General features: G+C 63.2%; 1 protein-coding gene across 4 annotated transcripts in view; it reads right to left on the bottom strand.

The window, feature by feature from the left end:
- Positions 1-21,110, bottom strand: part of ADAP1 (ArfGAP with dual PH domains 1) — a 74,540-nt gene that overhangs the window by 9,986 nt on the left and 43,444 nt on the right. For 3 of the 4 annotated variants that reach the window (XM_073886260.1, XM_073886259.1, XM_025863645.2), the window contains exons 2-5: positions 16,090-16,220; positions 11,695-11,786; positions 6,381-6,463; positions 100-212 (exon numbers count right to left, since the gene is read on the bottom strand). In XM_073886260.1, the coding sequence (XP_073742361.1) occupies positions 100-212; positions 6,381-6,463; positions 11,695-11,783 (285 nt within the window). In that variant the 5' untranslated portion in view covers positions 11,784-11,786; positions 16,090-16,220. The remainder of the gene's footprint in view (positions 1-99; positions 213-6,380; positions 6,464-11,694; positions 11,787-16,089; positions 16,221-21,110) is intronic. The other variant, XM_025863646.2, reaches the window with a different exon arrangement.

The raw sequence follows: 21,110 nt of genomic DNA, 5'->3' as shown, positions 1-21,110 counted from the left end.
TGGGCACGGGTCCCCACGGGAGCGGGCAGCCATTCCAGCCAGGAATCGTTTGAGGGCAGCTGGGGACAACAGTCACTACAGGCCCTGTGCCGGGCTCACATCGCTTCTGTTGAAATACTTCAGGGACCCTTCCCGTTCCGTCAGCACAAACTTCCGACTTAAAAACTGCCCATTGTCCCGGCCGCGCTTCCAGAGAAAGCCTTCTCGGTATCCTGGGGAGAGAAAGGGTGTGGGTCAGAGGGTCACAGTGGACCAGAGCGGAGGCCATCATCCTGACCCACACAGAGGGCGTGGGTGGGAGGACTCCAGCCTGCGGTCGGGAGACCTGTCGGCCTCGAGGCTGCAAAGCTTGGTGGGCGTGGGCCGGACTCACCAACGGCGCTGGGACGCAAGGCCACCCCCTCCCCAGAGGCTGCCCGCTGCTACCTACTGTTTGGGGTGTTTTCCCATTTCCTTCCAGAAGCGTAAGAAACAGGGAAAGGGGTGCAGTGCACTACCCTGTGTGCAGGCCCACGGGCGAATGTGTGAGGAGACGCCTGTGTGGCCGGGGCGGGGGGCGGGGGGTGGGCAGAGCAGAGCAAGGTGCCCACTGCTGAGTCCTCAGGATAGGACTTGCACGTGTCTGGAGGGTCTGGGGACGGGCAAGCGTCCTGCACTGTCCAGGTGAGCCCAAGGTCATCACAAGGGTCCTCACACGCGGGAGGCAGAGGGAGAAGTGACTGTGGAAACAGGAGACGCAGGGAGGAGTGGCCCACCCCTCCACTCCAGCCCCCCGACTCTGCGGAGCTCAGAGCCCCGGATGCACCAGGCCGTCAGGCACAAATTCTGTGGCCCGCTGCCCCAGGAAGGGAATACTGTCTTCCCGTCATGTTCAGTCCTGTCACGTTCCCGTCAGCGAAGCCAGTTCCAGGACCTTGTGCCCCAGAGGAGCTGTGCCCCGTGTGTCCCCATGCCTAGCTGTGCTGTCCCGCCACAGGGCAGGGGCAGGGGAGCCTGCTGCCGCCGTGCCCGCGGTGCAGTCCCAGCTCTTCCGGCTCCGCGGGACCAAGTCCCTGGGGACACCCGCATGCCGTGGGCGCGTTCCTTGGGGCTCGCCGGTCACAGTCAGGGTCTGTGGCTTTCCGTACAAACCGCCCAGCAGTTCTGCCCGGGGTTTCGGGGCACTCTCCCTGGGGAACCCGTCCTGCTGCCACGCCCGAGGCTGGCCCACGGTGGGAGGAGACGGCTGGACCGGCATGCCGTCAGTGCCCGCACGGGCGGTGCGGCCCACCGCGGAGCCCAGACCCCGACGGCCGGGGCTGGCTCGCACTCCAGACGCCACCTCTAGGCCCTGGTCCGCGCCCGCCGCTGCAGCCCTGGCAGCCCCTCCCTGACACCACAGGGACAAGGAGCTATTTTCTCTGTGCTTGAGACATGCGACCCTAAAAAGGCGGCGGCCTGGCGTCGGGGAGGGGGCAGCTGGTGCCTCTCAGTCTGTGGCGGGACAGCGCCAGATGGGGCCTCTCCCCTCCCCCCCGGGCCCCCCGCGCACAGCACCAGCAGGCCTATCCCCACTGTGTGCACGGGAACAGGGCCTCCACCAAGGCCCCAGGCTCACACGGGGCCCTACCCAGAGCGACCACCTGAGCACTCTACCCAGGGCAAAGCTGCAAGTCCACCGGCCTGCAGGTCAGCCACGCTGTGGACGCAGGGACACGCCCGAGGGTAGCTTCTGCTCAGCAGCTGGAGCCGTGCCATCTGCAGGGCGGGCGGCCACCCACACCCCTGAACACTGCCCATGACGAGGCCCTGGTCCGAGGTCACCCTGCCAGCCAGCGCCACCCTCGGGCCCCTGCAGGACGCCCTGCCCCATGCCCGCCCGCTTGCCCGCCTTGCCTGCTGCGCCCAGCAGTGCCTCAGGACGTGGGCCGCGGCCGTCTGAGTGGGGGCAGGGAGCCAGCCCCACCGTCCACCGCACACACCCCCTGGCCCAAGCCAGGCTGGAAGCCGCGGGACGGAGGGGGGCGCTGGCCCCAAGTCGGTCTGGCTCCTGGGCCACGTGCCTGCAGCGGCCGGCGGCCAGGGTGCCTAATTCCAGGCACTGGGACGGGCGCGGGCCAGGGTCCCAGACTTGGCCCCAGCCGAAGGACGGCTGTCGGGCCCCCCATGAAGCCAGCGGCCTGCCCATCCCGTCATGGCCTGGCCTCCCCGGGGAGGGGGGCCTGACCGGGGACGACTCCCGCCCACCACACTCGGGGCCTCCAAGCCGGGGTTTCCAGAGCCCTGCAGACTCCAGGGCTCCGTGCTGTCCTGACGTCTACACAGGCTCAGGGTGTCTGTGCTGCCCCACCCTCCCCCCACGCCCCTGCCGACCGCACCCCTGCCAGAGGGGTCTCCCCTGGCCGCACGCAGCAGGCCAGGACCCAGCGGCGCCCCCCCCGGACACGCATACCTGGAGCTTGGCTGTGCTGGGGAGACCGCTTCCTCCCAAAGGACCGGCCAGTCCTGAGGCAGAGGCCAGATGCTTCACTCAGCATTTATTGAGCGCCTAGAGCGTGCAGGGCCCTACCGTGAGCCGGCACCCGCTGTGTGCCAGGCCCCACCTGCCCCGGGGCCTCCCTGGCTGCCTCCTCCCGAAGCCCCTCTGAGGAGCGCCTGGAGGAAGCGCAAGGATCCTCAGCACCGTCAGTGGCGACGGTCGGCCACCACTGGCCCCAGGAGTGGCCACACCCAGCCACAAAAACGGCCGTCCCAGGTGCAGGCAAGCACTCAGGCACGGTGCCCCCTTTGCCGGACGGACGGCAGGACAGTGGAGTCACTCGGCAAAACTGTTTAAATTAATGAGGACCCACCACACGCTTCTCACACGACCCAGAAAACCACGTCCACGTTTGAAAGCCTGCATTCACAGTGGCCTCGAACCGAACACAACCCGAGGTCCCCGGCTGGGGAACTCATCCGCACACGCAACACCTCTCCACACTCAGGACGGAGCCACGGGGACGGCGCGGCAGGGCCAGCCTCCGCTGCGGATGGCCCCGTGCAATGACCCCGGAAGAGGCATGAGTCTGGGGCATGGAACCAAGCAGGGGCCGGGGGCTGGGGGCGGCTGACGACAGCCTGCAGAGTGGGACTGTCCTGCATCTGCCTTGGTCACAGGACCATCCCCTGCACGGGGCACGGAGCTCAGATGTGGGCTGCACCTTACGTAAACAAGATACACGTTCACCTCTTCACTGGAGCAGGGACACGCGGCCTTGCTCTGAGGGGCAGGAGAGCTTACCGGGTGGCCCAGGCTGGGTGTTCCGTACCCAGACCCCGGGTGGCCCTCCCAGGGCAGGAGATGGGCCCCACACCGTGTGGCCTCTGCCAGGGGATGCCTGGTGGAAAGGTGTGCTCTGGGCACAGAGCCAGGACCTGAGAAGACACCAGGGAAACTGAGGCCCACCTTGGGCACCTCCGCAGAAGGGCCAGGACCTAGTTCCAGGCCTGCAGGTTCTAGTCCCCAAGAGGTTGACATGGGGGCCCAGGCCTGGCCTCCTTTGTCCCTCCCTCCCTGGTACCCCGGCCACCTCACTGGGGGACCGGCACAACCTCCTGCATGGCCAAGTCTGTGCCCCAAACCCTGGTTCCTACGCAGATGCTGCCCGTAAGCAGTCCTGAATCCAGTGGGGGGAGGCACATCTGGCCGAACCCCACAAACACCTTCCCTTGAAGGGACCTGCACCTGCCACCCCAGGGATGCCTCAGGCCCACTGGGCGTGCTGCATCTGACATTAGTCAATGCTTCCAATGACAACCCCATGCTGAGCACCGTGTCCTCCCCACTACACAGAGGAGGAAACTGAGGCCCGGGGGGACGGGCTCTGCCACGCAGGGAGCTCTCTGCTCACCCTGTGACACTTAGGACAAAGGCGGAGCAGGGTGGCAGCTCTGGGACCGGCCCTGCTTTGCACAGAGAGGAGGCAGGGGGATGGGGTCCGAAGCCTCGGCAGGAAGTGCTGTGTCTGTCGGTGACTGGGGGCGGCCCAGGCGGCCCGGTCCTCGGGACAACGGGGGGCATTGTCCGGCCTGTGAAAGGCGGCCATTGAGGCTGTGGCTCGAGGCGGGGCACAGCGTGCGGAGCGAGCCAGGAGCGTCACCAGAGCCGCCCCCGTGAGCCGGGGTGGGGCAGGTGGAAGCCCCTTATCTCCACACCTCCCGTGGCCTTGGCTGCAACCTTGGCCAAGGGCGGGGAGCGCCAGGCTGGAGCCACCCGGAGCCCCGGCCCCGCGGCCTCCCCACACCCCTCGCTCCCTGGCGTCAGCGCGTGCGGTGACCTGAGGGAAGCCCCGGTGGCCGCAGTAGGGGCCTCAGGGCCGGGCAGCCACCTCGGACGGCACGACTAACCCCCTTCACGGCGGCCCCGCTGCCGCCCCTGCCCCACGATGCCCCCCGGGCACACACGTGCAGCCGCTTCTTGGCCTTGATGCCCCCGAGGAGTGCTGGCCAGCGAGTCCGGTCAGGGTCCCTCCGCGGGGTCCACCCGGCGTCTCCTCACAGCCGAGGCGAGGCTTTGCATTTTCAGCAAGAACATCACGGCAGCCACGCCGTCCGGGCACTGGTGCCCCGTCCACGCGGGGGGAGGCGGGTCCAGCAGCTTCTCGGCCGGCCGGGCCCTTTTCCTCCACCCCGATCCCCATCCAGGGGAAGACGCTTCGAGACGCACAAATCCTGGCTCCCCCCAGCTTCCCTGGATTTCGGCACCTGCTCCGCTGGGGCCCTCGCTGCTGACCGTCCCGTTCCCCCGTTTCTTCCTCGGTGACAGTGGACCTCTTCTGTCAGAAGGGCCGAGCCCTCCTCCCTCCCCGGTCCACACCCTCCGTGGGCAGGGCTCATGTCCTCTCCCCTGTGGCCCGTCTTGTCGCCCTCACGTCCGGCTTTGGGGCCTGGTGCCCCTCAGAGAAATGTGCTGGAGCCCTTCCTCCCGGGAGGCCCGGGGCACCACACGCAGTGGGACAAGCTGTGAGCGGCGCACCCCACGCCCGCCATGCCCCGCGGGGGGCACGGGCTCCCGCCACACCTGCTGGTCCCCGCAGCCCCTCTGAGCTGGGGGGGTGGGGTGGGGGTGGGTCGTGGCCGCCAGCCTGGGCCTCACGTGGCTCCCAGGGCCGCGCGCGGCCTTTCCCGAGGCCTTCGGCTCCCTTCCTCCTCGTGGGAGGGGCCGGGCCACTTCTGCCTCCGTGGGGCCAGGTGGGCGTGTCCTCCCCGGGCCTGAGAAAGTGCTCTTGTGGCAGGAAGTGCCCACAGGAATCCCCTGGTGCTCCTCACAGGGCAGGGGGAGCAGCCCGCAGAGGGAAACCACAGGGCCAGGGACACCTCAGGGGGTACCCGGGTGCACCCGCTCCAACACCCCCAACACTGGGGCTGGCAGCAGGGGGCTCGGAGGGGCTGGGGCCTGTGCAGGCTTTGGGTCTGGGGGCACCTGGCTGGCCAGGCCTCAGAGGCCGTGGGGCGTGGGGCTCCTGGATGCCCCTGAATGCTGCCCTTCCTCCTGGAAGCTCCAGGGGGGCCTGTGGGGGGCACTGGGGAGGCCCCTGCCATGAGCAGATGAGATTTAGCAGCTGTGCGGGGCCAGCGCACCGGCCGCCTCCACACGGGACGGTGGCTTGGCGAGGACCTCGGTGGCGGCAGGCGGATGGAGCCTCTGCCCCTTCTGCGGGCCCTGGAGGGGGGCTGACTGAGAAGCCGCCGGCTCCAAGGACACCAGTTCAGGGCCCGCTACCGTGCCCCTCCCGCAGTCCCCTCTGCCCCTGGCCCACTCTCTCACCCCTGTCCAAGAGGGACAGGGCTTGGCGGCACCAGGAACTTGGGGGAAAGTGTTCTAATGGGGGACCTCGGGCCTGGGAGGGGGACACACTTGTAGGCAGGAAGGCTCCCAGCTTGTCACACGGTCATTACCACCTCCTGAGCTCAGCGAGGCAGGAGGCAGACACCGGGCCCTCGCAGACCTGAGCGCCTGGAACGGACCCAAACATGCAGGGGAGGGGTCTATCGGGGCTGCTGCCCTGTGCACACCCCCACTTCTGGAACCCAGACCCCACGTTTTCCCCGACAGGGCAGCTCCAGGATGCAGAGGCAGGCCCACATCACACCTCCCGTCTTCCGAGACTGGGCCCCACCGCGCGCCCGCTCCGCGCCCCCCACCGGCACCTGCTCACCCTGCAGACAGCCCAGCACGGGCCCATCTCCCCGACCAGCCAGGCCACCCAGCTCAGGGTCAGGAGGACCGGACACGGGCCCAGACCAATTAGCCGGCCCTCCAGATTCGAAATGGTCTGGCAGTGCCGGGAGGGGTACAGGGACCAGGGCGGAGAGACAGAGAGACAGAGGGGGTCGGAGGCACAGAGACGGGGCCTTACCTGCGGAGTAGGGCTCCTGCTTGTCAGGGTGGGTGAACTCCTGCCGCTCGTACTTGGCCCGGATCCACTGCTCACGCAGGAGTCTGGGAGGAGAGAACGTGCCGTGCTGGGCCGCACCACAGGGCTCACAGAGGCTCCTGGCGCCCCGGGGGCACAAGGCCCCTGAAAGAACGCGTGCCCGCCTCCGGAAGGCAGGGCTGAAGGGCCGCCAGCTTTGATTTTTTTAAAATCATTTGCTAATCAGATAGTTTTACCACTAATACTTCCCCTTAAAAAAAAAAATTAGCTCTGGGGTGCCTGGGTGGCTCAGTCGGTTGGGCGTCCGACTCTTGATTTCAGCTCAGGTCTTAGTCTCAGGGTCATGGGATCGAGTCCTGACATCAGGCTCTGCGCTCAGCAGAGATCCTCTCCCTCCGCCCCTCCCCCTGCTCGTGCTCTAAAATAAATAGATAAATCTTTGAAAAACAAATTAGCTCTAGGGGCACTTGGCTGGCTGAGTCGCTGGAGCGAGTGACTCTTGATCTAGGGGTTGTGAGTTCGAGCCCCCCCGTGGGGTGTAGAGTTTACTAAAGAAAATGAACTTAAAAAAAATTAGCTCTAATTCACGTACCATCAAATGCGGCCACGGAAAGCGTCAAATACACAGGTTCACAGTCCCTCTCAAGGATGTACCGCCATCACCGCAGAGAGGACACCCTTGACCCGGGCCCAACCACGGTCCACTGCCGTGTGGATTGGCCTGTGCCGATGTGGCATCGGGCAGTGCATGTGGCCTTCTGCGATGGGCTTTGCGCACAGAGCAGTGTCTGAGGTTCACCCTCGAGGTGGCGTGTACCAGTCCGTGCTTTGTGTCTTCCCGTGGCTGAGTAACATCCCCTCCCCTCAGCCCCGACTGCCAGGAAGGTGGCCCCAGCAAGCAGCAGAGGGGGCGTCTGCCCGGCCACAGAGCAGGGCTGCTCTGTGCTGGCCCCCACGGCCCCCCACCGGCTGGGCAGCACATGCGCCTCTGACGGCTCCCACCCCCTGCACACCCGGGCAAGATACCAGCTCCTCATCCTCCGAGCCCTGCACCTCGGCAGACACTGGGGCTCGGCCCCGGCCTCCCATCACTGCCGCTGCCCTGACCCAGGCCACCCCCACGGTCTGCTCTCCCAGAGCCGCTCAGAGCCCTCTGTGGCCCACCTGCCTCCATTCTTCGGTGCTCACAAGACCCTCGTTGAACCCCAGCTCGGCCTGTGACCCCTCCCCATCCCTCCCGCCCCACCTCTGCACCCACCGGCAGCCCCCAGCCCCTCCGCTTCCAGCTGTCACAGCTGTCCCAACACCCGACCCCGAGGGCAGCCACAGCTTCCATTTCTACTTCCTAGTCACGTCAGCTTGGCTGGCACCACGGCGGAGATCGCTCAACCCCTCGGGAGGGGCCGTCCGGCTCTGGACAACACACACCCAGGTGAGTCTGGGACCCAGCACGGCCCTCGGGCTTGGGGGCTCCCCCCACCAATGCAGCAGACAGGGGCCCTCAGGCCTCGTGCTGGGCCCGTGAGGCCAAACCAGGCCCTAGGGGCCCAGCTCTGCGGGTGTGCACGTGGTCCTGGGGCCACCCGTAACCCCCGGTCCACGAGGCCTCTGAAAGCCACCAGGATTTAGGGTCTCCCAGGTGCAGAGGCCAGGCCAGGGGCAGGCAGGCAGGCAGGCAGGGCCGGCTCCTTCTGCAGAACCAGGCCCCCCTCCGGCATCCTCGGCCTCTGCCCCTCTCCGCACAGACCCTCCCTGGGTCCCAGTGCCTCCTCTTCTGAGGACACTTGCCATCCCAGCTCTGCCACCCAAAACCCACGAGCCCTTATTCCAGGCCCTTCGTTTCATCTGTAAAGACCCTGTTCCCAGATAAGGGCCCTGCACAGGTCCTGGGGTTCGGACCTGACCTGCCTTTTGGGGGACATCATTCAACTCCCGACAGGGTCGAGCTGTAGGACCCCGGGGAGCCAGCTCCCCTCCTGCACCTGCTTCTCTGTAAACATGGGAACGCCATGCCTGGTGTGTCATGCTCCGACGTGTGCGAGCCAGGGCCTGGTGTGTCAATGGGACGCAGACAGCTAACAGCCGTCCCATGGCCTCATCTGCACCCCATCACGCAGGGCACCCACGAGGTCCCAGATCACAGCCTCTGCATGGACGCTGGCCCCCGAGGCTCCACCCGGGCCTGGCACAGAGGATCCCAGCGGCAGCAGGAGGAGGAAGCCTGGGCACCAGGGGTGTTCCCACCCTGCTGGACAGCCCGATCCCAAACCACTCGGTCACCAGGGGCCCCGACACAGACAGGGTGCCGCAGTACGGGAGCCTGACCTCCTGAGACCATCTGGCCCAGGCTCCTCCACCAGGGAAAACCAGGGTCAAAGGGGGGATCCCACTCTCCACCAAGCCCCATGACGAGGGAGGCCCAAACCCCCAGCGGACACTGCTCTTGAAACCTAAGACCCGCCCTGTGTTCCCGAGAGCTTAGGGGAAACAGGCTTCACCGCCTCCCCCCAAGTGCCAGGGCCCTCGGAGTCAATCTGGGTCCCCTCAACCCAGAGCAGATGCAGAGCCGGGACGTGTGCAGGACTGGCTGCCTGGAGCTGGGAGGGCAGGGGGTGGCCAGGTGAGTGCAGCGACCACCGCCCCTGCGTGTAGCAGACCACCCACCCTGCCCAGCCCTGGAGTTGCCCTGCTCTGACCCCCAGGGCCTGCCTCCCCCATTTCCACAGCCCGTCGGGGCACCCCCAGTGCCAGGCAGGCGGCGGACCCCTTCCTCCCCCCACCCCGAGGCTGGTGCAGAACCTCCAGTGGGAGTGTGGCTGCTTGCTGGCTACCATGTCAGGTGCTGGCGTCCGACCACCGCTCCCGACAGCCCTCCTGCCCCCGGGTCCGTCAGCCTCTGAGTCCCATGCTCTAGGACACTCTGCGAGAGGTTGAGGCCTGGGCTTTCCCTCCTGGGGAGGTGACTGCCCTTGGTGACTCAGTTTCCCCTTCCACAGGGTGGGCAGCTCCCCCAGGCATTGTCTTTCCCTTCCTTTGTACCATGGGGAACCTGAGGATACACCCTCCTCACGGTGGTGAGCCCCTGGCCCAGCACGGCCGCCATCCACACCCGCTTGCCCTCTGAACTCCCCGAAGCAAACCAAGACCTCCTATCGCTTTATCTGCCTGATTTCTGAGGTTCTTATGGATTGAATTACACCCACCACCCCTAAAAATACGTTGGAGTCCTAACCCCCAGCACCTTGCAGATGAGCCCCATTCTGGAAGGAAGATGGTTGTGAGTTAACAAGTTACCATGCGTCAGGCTGGAGGGGAGGCACCCCCAGAGAGAGGACCCAGACAGACACAGGGTGGCCATGTCCAAGCCCAGGAGGGGGCTCAGGAGACGAGCCCTGCACACCTGGACCGCCAGCCTCCGGGAGGTGAGACGGTGAATTTCTGTTGTGTGAGCCAACCCAGCTGGGGTTCTGCCCCCCCCCCCCGGCCCCGCCCCAGCAAGCCGGCACAGAGCCCCATCCAGCTGGGAACCCTGCTCGCCAAGGGCTTGGGGGTGCCTTCGGGCTCCAGCCTCCCCCCGCCCGGGCCCCTGAGAAGGAAGCAGGGGGGCTGGCTTGCAGCAGAAGCAAAACCGAGAGGACCTCTGCTGACTTACTTCCCGTGGTGGCAGGACCAAGCCCGAGGGCAGCGGGGCGGAACCAGGAAGAGGGCCCAGGTCCCCACCTCTGAGCCACCACCTGACACGAACATGACCTTTGTCCCCAGGCCTTCTGAGCACCGCTCCTCATGGGCTCGCCCGTGGGCTCCGAGCCCCACAGACGGGAGGCCGTGGAGGGGCCACACACCCCCTGGTTTTGTCCTCAGGACACCCGGGGGTCCTCCCTGGAGGCTGCTGCAGCCCCCAGCTCTAAAAGTGCCCATCTTGGGGGGGGCTGCACCCTACAGTTTACAAAGGGATTCAAACCACGCCTCCCACCACGCATGGCACTCCTCAGTGACCTCGGAATGTCAGCCACCACAGCTCGCTGGCCTTGCAGCCGCCCAGTCACAGCTCCCTGGGCGGGGCTCGGACCCCACCCTGCAGGCATCCGCACCCTCCTGGGCCTCAGGGGCTTGGCCTGGGCAGACCTGAGTGCCTACTGAGGGTGGGGACGGTGGCAGGCTCAGCTCCCGCAAACCTTCACCTAGCAGAGGCTTCTGGAAGGCGAGGCCTGCCCAGGGTCCCCTTGCTCCCTCCTGGGCTCCCTCCTGGGCTGCCCAGTCACCCGGAGAGGCCCTGACCGCACAGCCCCTATACAGCACAGGGATGGTCTCTGCAAGCATGTCTCAGGGACCAGGACGCAGAGGAAGCTGCTGGGCGTCCTGGCCAGGACACGGCCTGTGAGCCAGGCTGTCCCTTGTCATCCACTCTGAAGGGAGATACAGGGCATGCCTGCAAACAGGCAGACCACAGAGCAGCCTGCAGCCGAGGTGATAAAATCGTGTCTCAGCAACAGTTGCCCGGCCTCACTGATTCATACCGAGACAGCCAGGCAGGGCCTCAGGCTGCAGATTCCCCTCTGAGCCCAGAAGTGGCCGGTGGTGGGGCGAGTCTCAGGATGTGACCCGGTACCTGCACCGGGGTGGGTCCTTGGCAAGGCGTCCTGACCCCGGAGACCCCGTGGCCATCAGCAGCATCTCCCCGGCCTGGGAGGCAGGTGGCCAGGTCCTCAGGCAGGTGGCCAGGACCGGGAATTCCCAGCAGCAAGCCCATATCCCAGGTTCTGGTCGCAGCTCATCTGCTGGGATCTGTGTCTCTCACTCAACCCCTCTGGGCCCCAGGAGCACCCTTGTCCAAAGAGGGCCATTTATCTCCGTGGCTGAAGCTGTGGCGGAGCCACCGTGGACACTGGCCAGCAGAGGCAGGGCAGCCGGGGGGACTGAGTAACACCTAAGGGGCCAGTCCTGCGCTGAGGACACAGAGGGATGAGGCATCCTGGGGGGGCGACACCCAGGGAGGGAGGGGATTCAGGGAGGTCTAGAAGTGCTGGGAGACAAGGAGCCTGGCCAGGGGTGGACGGACGCTGCCCTGAGCTGCTCAGCATCCTCCTCCGACCACCGGGGGGGCACATGAGGCCCTGGAGACCCCTGCTGAGACCCACAGCGAGGGCCCCACTGCCCTCCCTCCAGCCACCGGCCACCACCCCACTTCCAGGCTCCGGGGACCCGGCCGCCCTCCCCAGCTCCCGGGTGGCAGCCACCGCCCCACCTGGTGGGTCCTCCTGATGCCAGCCCCCGATAGATCCCCCCTATGACTTACTGACAGTCAGAAAACGTGGGCCGGTAGTAGAAGGGAGGCACTTTGGACTCGTACGTGTCCCTCGCAGCGTCGTTCCCATGGGAGGCCATGAACTGCAGAGGGAGGACAGGGTCAGTGCTCCCGGAGGCCGAGGCCTAGGGCAGGGGCCGCCTGACCCCAGAGCCCTGGCGTCCCCAGCCCCTCCTGTCTCAGGGAAAGCAGTTTGCAATGGCCACAGGGACGCACCCCCAGTTCTGCCAGGCGCCCTGGAGAGGGTGGGCTGGGCCCTCTTCACATCCCCCGGGGCTGCAGAGCTGCTCCCTCCGCCCAAGCTGTCCCGTCCCTGCCTCACGCAAGGCCCGCTATCTACTCATCTGACCCATGCCCAGCAGGCAGTCCCCGAGTACTGGGCACAGTGAGGGCCCCGAGATGGAGACTGGCCCGGGGAAGCAAGGTCTATGTTCCCCCTGAGGCGGACAGATGGTGGGAGTCAGGAACCTGGAGCAGGTACTACACAGGCAGCGGGGGAACAGCGGGTGCAAAGGCCCTGGGGTCAGTGCCAGGTGTATTGGAAGAGATGCCTCCAGCTGGGCTTGTGCAGGGGAGCAGGGAGGGGACCAGCGGCGCCTGACGCATGGCGGCCTCGAGGACAAGGAGAGTGGAGGGGATTCCTTCTGCACCAATCCTGCCTCCTTCTGACCCCCGCCGCCACCCACCAAGAGAAAGCCTTTCTTCCAAACCCACTGAACTTTGAGGACCATCAGGCCATGACCATGGCCAACCCAAGTGGGTCAACTGGAAAAAATCACCAACAATAAGACACTTCAGCGAAAAGCTGGTACCAAATTAGAATTCCAAAATCAGTTGCTTTTCTATCTAAAACCTCAATCAAGAACTTGGCAAAATACTGAAGAGCCAGCCTCATGAGAAATGCTCAAAGTCTCCACAGAGACAGAACGTCCACGCCCCTGAGGGATGCTCAAGAAATCTTGCAGAGACACACACTCAGAAGGGTAGACACACGCCGCCTCCTGATGTCGATCTATGTTGTTTTAGAAGTTGTCAAAAAAGTATTTTTTGAAGCTAGCAATGATTCTAAAGTTCATTTTAAAATTAACAAGCAAAAATGCTCTAGAAAATTCTGCAAATACTCTTCCTACCAGATATTAAAACCTGTTACTGACCAGAGAGCCAAATCAATGCAACCAATAAAAGGTCCAGAAATAGATCCAGTAAGATCTAATACTTCATATCGGATTTAATGCACATCTCCGATCGACGGGGGGATGCCCGTTAGCTGCCCATCACTGGGAGCAGGAAACTGGGAAACCAGCATAGAAAAAGCACAGCTGGACTCAACCTTTTAGCCATATAAGCTCCAACTGAATTAAAGATGTGATTTCCAAAATTAAACAGTAAAAGTAGTAGCTAGAAACTACGGTATGATTTTAAAAAATGATTTTAGGAAAATACGGGAGGAAATCTTTGTGACTTTGGATTAAGAAATGGCTTCGTAGGCGTGATCCCAAAAGCACAAACAACAAAAGAAAAAAAAAATGGAACTTCATCAAAGTTAAAAACTTCTGTGCTTCAAAGGACACCGTCGAGGGCGTGCAAACGTTAGGCTGAATGAGAGAAGCTGGACAGTAATTCCAGAGTGCGTGGCTGTCTTCGCAAAAGGTGGCCCCAAGGGGCAGATGCCCAGAGGCAGGACGCAGACGGGTGGCCGCGGAGGCGGTGGGGGGATGGGCCCCGGGGCTCCTCTGAGGTGCTGGGAAGACTTGGAACCAAACACAGGTGGGGGCTGCCCAACCCCGTGAATGTGATAAATGCCACTGGGCTGTTCACTAAAATGGTGGGTTTATGTGACTTTCACCTCAGTAATAAAAAACATACACATATCGCTCCTTCAGAATATAAACTGCACGTTTAGCATTGCAAACATTTTATTTAAAAAGGAAAGTTAAGCGGCGCCTGGGTGGCTCAGCCAGTTAAGCGGCTGCCTTCGGCTCAGGTCACGATTCCAGGGTCCTGGGATCGAGCCCCACGTCGGGCTCCCTGCTCCGCGGAAGCCTGCTTCTCCCTCTAACCCTACCCCCTCTTGTTCTCTCTCTCTCTCACTTCCTCTCTCTCAAATAAATGAATAAAGTCTTTAAAAAAAAAAAAAAAGGAAGGTTAAAAGATAACCCGCAGGAGAAAAACTATTTGCAAATACCATATCTGATGAGGGACTCAAGTCCAGAATATATAAAGGACTCTGAATAAATGCTCCTAGCTCAGGAATAAAAAGACAACCCGTTTTGAAAATCGGTAAAGGATCTGAATGGACAGGTTTCCGAAGAACACACACGAACGGCCAACAATGAAAAGACGCTCCCCGCCGCTAATCACTGGGGAAACACGAGTCGGGCCCACAGCAGGCGCCCAGCTTGCACCTGTGAGGGAGGCTGGACTCAGACACTGGCCATGGGAAGTGCTGCGGGGACCGGGACCGCCCTGCGTGGCCAGCAGGCACGTGGCCCTGTTCCAGGCAGTCCGGACAGAGCCACGCCACTCCGTCTAGGAGAAAGGCCGCTTCTGTCCACACACGAGCTTGCCCAGGACTGTTCCCAGCAGCACTATTCATAAGAGCGGCAAAATGAGATGACCCAAGCGTCCACCGACGGATGGGCGGGTGTGTCAGCTGAATGTGGTCTGTCCACACAGCAGGCATTACTCCGCAGCAGAGGGGCGTGTGGCCGAGACACCTGCCACCACATGGGTAAAGCCGGGACACGTGGTGCTCCGCAGGGGGCAGGGGCCACAGAGGCCGCGGGGCGGGGATGGGGGGGCGGTGGGTAGTGACAAGACCCTTCCAGAAGACTCGCATCCATCGAGACGGAAAGCACACCTTCCGGCTTCCAGTGGGGGCCGGGCGGCGGCTGTTGGGTGGGGGGTCTGTGAGGGGCTCATTTGGGGAAAATACTCCAAGATCAGACAGCGGGGATGGCTGTACAGCCGCGCGGTGGAGTGAAGCCTCCCGCGGGCGGGCTACATGGTTTGCGAATTCTACCTCCGTGACGCCCTGATGAGTCAAACCAGCCTGGGGCAGCGCAGGCCCATCGAAATACCCTAGAACCCCGAAAACCACAGAAGACTGATACGTTTGACTACATCAAAGTAAACAAGTTTCCACTGCAAAATCCACCACGAGCAAAGTCAAAAGACAACCCAGAAAAACCGTCTCCTACTACCACCTCGAAGGGTTAAATCCCCAAATAGAGCCGAAAACGAGAAAGCGAAACAGCCAACTCCGCCCCAGCGAGGGGCCAAGGGCGCTCAGGGAAAGCCACAGACCCTAAACCGTGGCACAAGATGCTCAGTGTCATCAAGACACAGAAATGCCCCATGACGGCCCCACAGGGACATGGCAGAGGAGAAACACGGGGGCCAGTGTGCAGGGATGTGGCAAAGGCTCTCACACAGGGCGGGGGGGGGGGGCCGGGGGGGGAGGCACAGAAGCCGCTGGGGTGGGAGATTGCAGTCACGTGGTCTTGGACTCTGGCCTTGGACCCCACATTCCCACGTGCGGGGATAGGCTTCCTGGAGCTGCTGCGGTCCTGAGGGGCACAGGTGCGCCTGCCTGGCGGTCACTGAACCTCCAGGCGCCTGGTCCAATAGATCAGGATTCTCCGCAGGAGGGCTTACTCTGTGTTCACTGGGAGGACGGAGGGCCCCACGCTCAGGGCACCTCCGAGGAGACAGAACGGCCGGCCGGGGGCCTGGGGGCCCCCACACAGTCACGCGCTCCCTGCATGCACACAGCCTCAGGGAGCGTCCCGGTGCTCGTTGGCAGATGTAGAACGAGGTCCCTCCGCTCAGTGGACGTCATCCTCTCATAAAAAGGAGAAAAGCCCAGACACGCACTAGAACGCAGGCGACCCTGGACTCGTGGTGCTTGGTGAAAGAAGCCAGACACCGAGGCCCCCCAGTGCCCAATCCCTTCCATGGACATGCCCACAGTGGGCACATCTGTGGGGACGCAGAGCAGATGAGCGTCCCTCCGGCCACATTCGGGACGGCTAGGGCATGGCTTTCTCAGGGGTGAAATGTCCTACAAGGGACCTTGGTGACGGTGGCCCGTGAACGCACCGAGGGCTGCTGAGTGGTGTGTGCAGACTGGTGACCTGGGGGCCAAGGGCACAGGGGCACGTCTCACCCCTCCTGGCCCCCTCCCCCACCCCTCCCCTCACCCCTCTACCCCTCACCCCCACCCCAGGTCAGCATTGGCCCCAGTCAAGAGCCTGGAGCACCAGGGATAAAGGGACCCCCGGGGTGTCTGACCTGGGGGGCCAGGCCGAGGGCACCCAGTGAGCAGCAGGACTGCAGGGTCTCCTCCCTGCCCACTGCCACCCCCATCCGCTCGCAGGCCCATACCTCCACTTGGGCCTCCTCCCAGGCATCCAGCCGGACGGACTTCACCTTGCTGACCTGGGGGATATTCCGGTGGATTCCGGAGCAGCTCAGACAGATGAACACCCCCAGGGTGTAGGAAGCCCAGTCGGGATCTGGAAAGCAAAGGCCAGACGCTCAGGGAGGCTCCGCCCCAGGGAATGAGCACGGCTGGGACTCTCTCTGGCCTCAGTCTCCCCATCTGCGCAAAAGGAGGCTGGCAAGGAGATCCCTGAAGCTCACAGGCTCATGTCTCATGGGCTCGTGTCCCACGCGAGGTCTCTCCTGCCCGCCACAGGTAAGCAGCCCCACCCCTGACGTCCCAGCTGCTCGGCGGACACCCAAGTAGACAACCCGTGGCCACGGGAGACGTGCTAGACGATGATATGCGATCGGCGCCACGTGCGTCAGGCGTGACAGGGATGCTGGCTTGGCCACGCGCTCAGACACGCCTTGATGTCTCGCTCACCCGCCAAGTGCAACAGGAACACGTGTGTGCACGTGTGTGTGCAGCAATGTGCAGAGTGCTGACGGCCACGTGACCCCACTGGGGGTGCAGGTCCAGGTGGAAGCGCATTCACAACTTCTCATATTGAACCGGGCAAGCGGTGGAATGTGGCACTTAACAAACTGGGGACTGGTGGCAGCTCCAGTGTTGTTCCTTGTGTTCTGTGCACCCCGTCCTAGTAACCGAGTGTGGGGGCTGGGGGCCAAGGGAGGCAAGCACCTTCCACTTGTAAGGAAAGCTTCTCCTACATCAGTGTGGTTTAAATCTGGTTTAAATCCAGACACCAGAGGCCCAGAGCCCCTCCTCAGACACCGAAGCCTGGACCACAGACCCACAGCACTGTGCTAGAAGTGTTTGCAGGGTGTGTGCATGTGTGAGTGTGTGAGTGGGCAGCTGCGGGTGTGCACGTGTGAGTGTGTGAGTGGGCAGGTGCGGGTGTGCACGTGTGTGAGTGGGCAGGTGCGGTGTGCATGTGTGAGTGTGAGTGGGCAGGTGCGGGTGTGCACGTGTGAGTGGGCAGGTGCGGCTGTGGGGGGGCTGGTGCAGCAGGCACCTCTGGTTCCTGGACCAAGGACCCAGCAGCCCTGGCCCTGGGATGTCTGGCCCTGGCCCCAGACTCACAGCTGCCCGAGGGCACTGGCCATGCCTTGGGCCCAAGCCTCCCTCCCTGCCTGTTTGGGGAGACAAGCTCCGGCTTACTGTGAGATCCGAGAGGGACATGGGGGGCCGGCGGGCTGAGCAGTTGAGCACAGGGGTTCTGGTGGTTACAGGCCTTGCTCACTTTCCAAACCTGACAACCAAGCTCACAGCATCCCCGTCCCCAAGGTGCCTCTGAGGCGTGCGACCTGCTCTAGGGTCTAGCAGAGGAAGTGGAGGCCAGGGAGGCAGATCGCTTCTAATGGCCCCCAGAATAGAGAAGTTTCGGGAGAAAAACAGCCATGTCATCGCCAGGGCCCCGCACAGAGCCACGCAGATGACTGTCCGTGGGGGCTGGCGATCCTCCCAGCCATCACCTCCAACTTTGCCTCGATGCTTATTTATGGGGTGGGGGTGGCTGGGGCAGGAGGGGACTCCTGGTGAGTCTGGGGGGCTGGGGAATGGGGAAGTGAGCCCACGCGCAGACACAGGCTCCTGGCCGGGAAGCTGGAGGCTGGCACTCTGAGACCAACGGGGGCCCCAGTCCCCCACCTCCTCCCTGTCCTGGGGTTGGCTGACATCAGCCTTCCCCACTGGGGCCAGTGAGGGGTGCAGCCCAGAGAGCCTGAGGCCTCAGAGCCTTGGTTCTGGGGGCCTTACCCCACTCAGAAGAGCTGTGAGCAGAGGGGCAAGGCAGCCCACCAGCCCACCCACCCATCCTCCCAGACATCCCCTCTGTCCACCCCTGGCCCCCTGCCATTCCCCCCACGGCCCCCCACGGCCCCTTTGCCTGCTCCGCCCACAGCCACTGGCCCCGGAAGCCAAGAGCATCACATCAGCTTTCTGTTTGGAACCTTCCGGGGACTTTTCACCACCTCTCCTGGCTCCTCCCCGGGCACTGCTCCAGCCCCCCAATGCCTGGGCGGCCCCTCCCTCCCACATCTCAGTGCAAATGTCACCCTCACGGGGCCCCTGGCCACCAGCAGGGGGCACCCTCATGGGTCCTGCATCATAATGCCCTTCTCGGGTCTTCACACCATCTGCCGGGCCGGCGCTGACTTTCTTTGCCTGTTTACCCAGCACCGCCTGTCTCGACCCCTAGAATGTAAATGGGTCAGGCGCCTGACGGGCTTTGGGCCCTCTCCCAGCAGCCCGGTCCCCAGATGTCCACACAGCCACGTCCCTGAGCTCCCCCACCCCGCCCATGGCTTGGGGGGCACTGAGGGACAGGCCACCACCCTGCTGCCCTGAGCACTGACCCGGGGAGGTGTCTTGGCCACAGGGCTTGACCGCAGCCAGAAGCCAGGCCTCCAACGTACTGGGGTCCGCACAGCAGGCAGGCCAGGCATGCCGGGGACCCAGAGAGTGGGCAGCAGGGGAGATCGGGTGGGGAGAAGGCCACATGCCCCAGCTCTGTGCCTCCCTGAGGGCTGGGTGGGGGTCAGAGGGCCAAAGACCCCCCCCCTCTAGCCCACGCGTGCTCGGCAGCAGACAGAAGACCCCCACACGTGACCCAAGTTTCCACAGGAACCTGGGGATGCAGAGAACATGCAGAGAACAGGACAAGGGTCCGCAGCTCTGCATGAACCAACCTTCCACCTCTGTCCCCTACTCTCAGAAGACACTCCCTGCATTTTGGTAGCATTCTCCAGAAACTGCCAAGGGGGCACACCGAAGCCCCTGGTACTCCCCCCTGCCAGGCCCCTGCCCCACGCGCCCCTGTCCTGTGGCCACAGCCCACCCTCGGCAGCCCGCCTGAATGCCCGGGCGCACCCACCCTCCTTGGGCCCCAGGAGCCGCTCCCTCTTCCTGAAAATGCTGCCCCACCAGGAAGTGAGCCACTCCTCTGGTCTGAGAGAATACGAGCAGGAAGGACCCACGTGGGCCAGCCGCACCGGGTCCCACCCCCTCCCCACCCTTCCTAGCTGTGTGTCCCAAGGCGAATTACTTAACTGCTCTGTGTCTCAGTTTCTCCTCTGCAAAACGGACAGCATTCCATCAAGGACATACACAGACAGCAGGGGGCCGGCCTGGTACGCAGAGTGCCCAGATTATGCCGGTCGTTACAGAGCAGCATGCACAGCCTGTCCTGGGGGATCACTAACAGCTTCCCCGGCCACCCCCAGCCATGTCCCGGTTCAGACACTCATCTCCTCAGCCCCCCTGAACACGGGTCTGTGGCAGAGACCACTGGGGCTCTCCAGCATCCGTCTCTCTCTTCCTCCCTGGGGTCACAGGGCACGACACTTCCCAGCCTCCTGGAATGTGATCAGAGGGACCCATGTCCCTCCAGGCCTGGCTGACGGCCACCACCCGCCCATGGTGCTCTGTGGTGTCCCCATCCTCAGCTGACGGGGGGCGGGGGGGAGACTGAAAAGGGGGGGAGGGGAGGAGGCCCCTGAGTCATTGTCTGGAGCAGAGAGGCCCCAGAGAGCTGGGACCAGGCACCTCTGCAAAACACTGTTTGAACAAGTAACAAGTCCTGTCTCTGAGATGTGGGGCTATTTGTTACAGCCGCTGGGCTTCCTAACAGTCTGTCTCCCCACTCACTGTGGGCTTCTCGAGGACATCAGTCCCCCAGGACCCAGCACAGAACCTAGCCAAAACAAGGGGCTCAGGGGCTTGTGATGAATGAACGACCAAATAGCCCTACGTCTGCAGAGTCCCCACTTCCCAAGAGAGAGCCAAGGCCTTCTCCCCCTGCACCGACACACGTTCGCCGAGGGATGTGCGGCACGGGAGCGGTGTCGTGCGGAGCACAGCGGCTTTGTGGGGCAGAACCGCGGGGCAAGGGTGGCACGCGGTTTATAGTTAAGAGCTGTCCCGGTGGACCAAACCAAGGCCCAGAAAGGGGAGAGTCCCAGTTCCCCCACTGGGCTCTGTCTTCCCCAGAAACGTCCACCAAAGCTGCTCAGTCAACAGTTGTGCACAGAGTGCCCAGTGTTGGGCAAGGAGCAGCCCTTCTAGGCCTCACCCTCCTCCTCTGTGAAATGGGACAATAATGGCGACGTGCAAAATAAGCCCAACTGGGAAAGTCACTGGGGTGCAGGAGAGACCCCACTTCTCACCACTCGCTGACGTCTGCTCTGGACCTCTGGCCCAGGCCTCTCTCCTCACAGCCTTCATTGACTCGTGTGGAAATTCTGAGATCGGCTGAGCAAAGACCACCAAACACTCCTGCTCAGCCATCCTCCATCCTTAGACACAGGCTCTGGGACAAGGCTGTCTCTGGCCTGGCCTGGAACACCTGTTTACAGAACGGGGATTGAGCAGGGATTGGCAAACCGTGGCCCTCAGGCCTGTTTCTGTAAATAAAGTTTTATTGGCACACAGCCACGCCCATCATTTACATTTTTGGCCCTGGCAGCTTCTGCACTACAAGGGCAGGGTTGGAGTGGTTGTGACGGAGAAGGTGTAGCCAGCAGAGCCTGAAATATTTACTATCTGCTCCAAGCCCTGTGTCAGGGGGAAAAAGGCTGAGACAGATGTGAGCCCAAGGAGGGCATGTGATCGGAAGGGGGGGCGTACAGCCACCACGGATAATCATCTCTCTGACAACAAGGCTCCTAGGCATAAGGAGAGGTTACAAACCTGCCTGACATCCTGCAGGGGGCCCCAGGACCCACCGGGACCCACACTTGAAGGCTGTTTGACCCCAGCCTGCCCATCCAGTGGGGGTGTGGGGCGATAGGCATGCACGCCCTCAATCATAACTCAAGCAGCTGCTTCCAAGGAGGGCTCAAGGGAGCCTGAAATTAAGAAACGGAGACACTAGGCAACACAAAGTTATCGCTTGTGCCTTATTGAAGAAGCTTTGGTGGTGGAACCCCGTTACACATTGCGAGAGTGTGAAAGGCCGACA

Source organism: Callorhinus ursinus, unplaced genomic scaffold, assembly GCF_003265705.2.
Source record: "Callorhinus ursinus isolate GAN/ISIS: 27379988/994484 unplaced genomic scaffold, GSC_fseal_2.0 scaffold70, whole genome shotgun sequence".
NCBI lineage: Eukaryota > Metazoa > Chordata > Mammalia > Carnivora > Otariidae > Callorhinus > Callorhinus ursinus.
The sequence above is the reverse complement of the archived record's forward strand: the minus strand, read 5'-3'. Positions and strand labels throughout refer to the sequence as shown.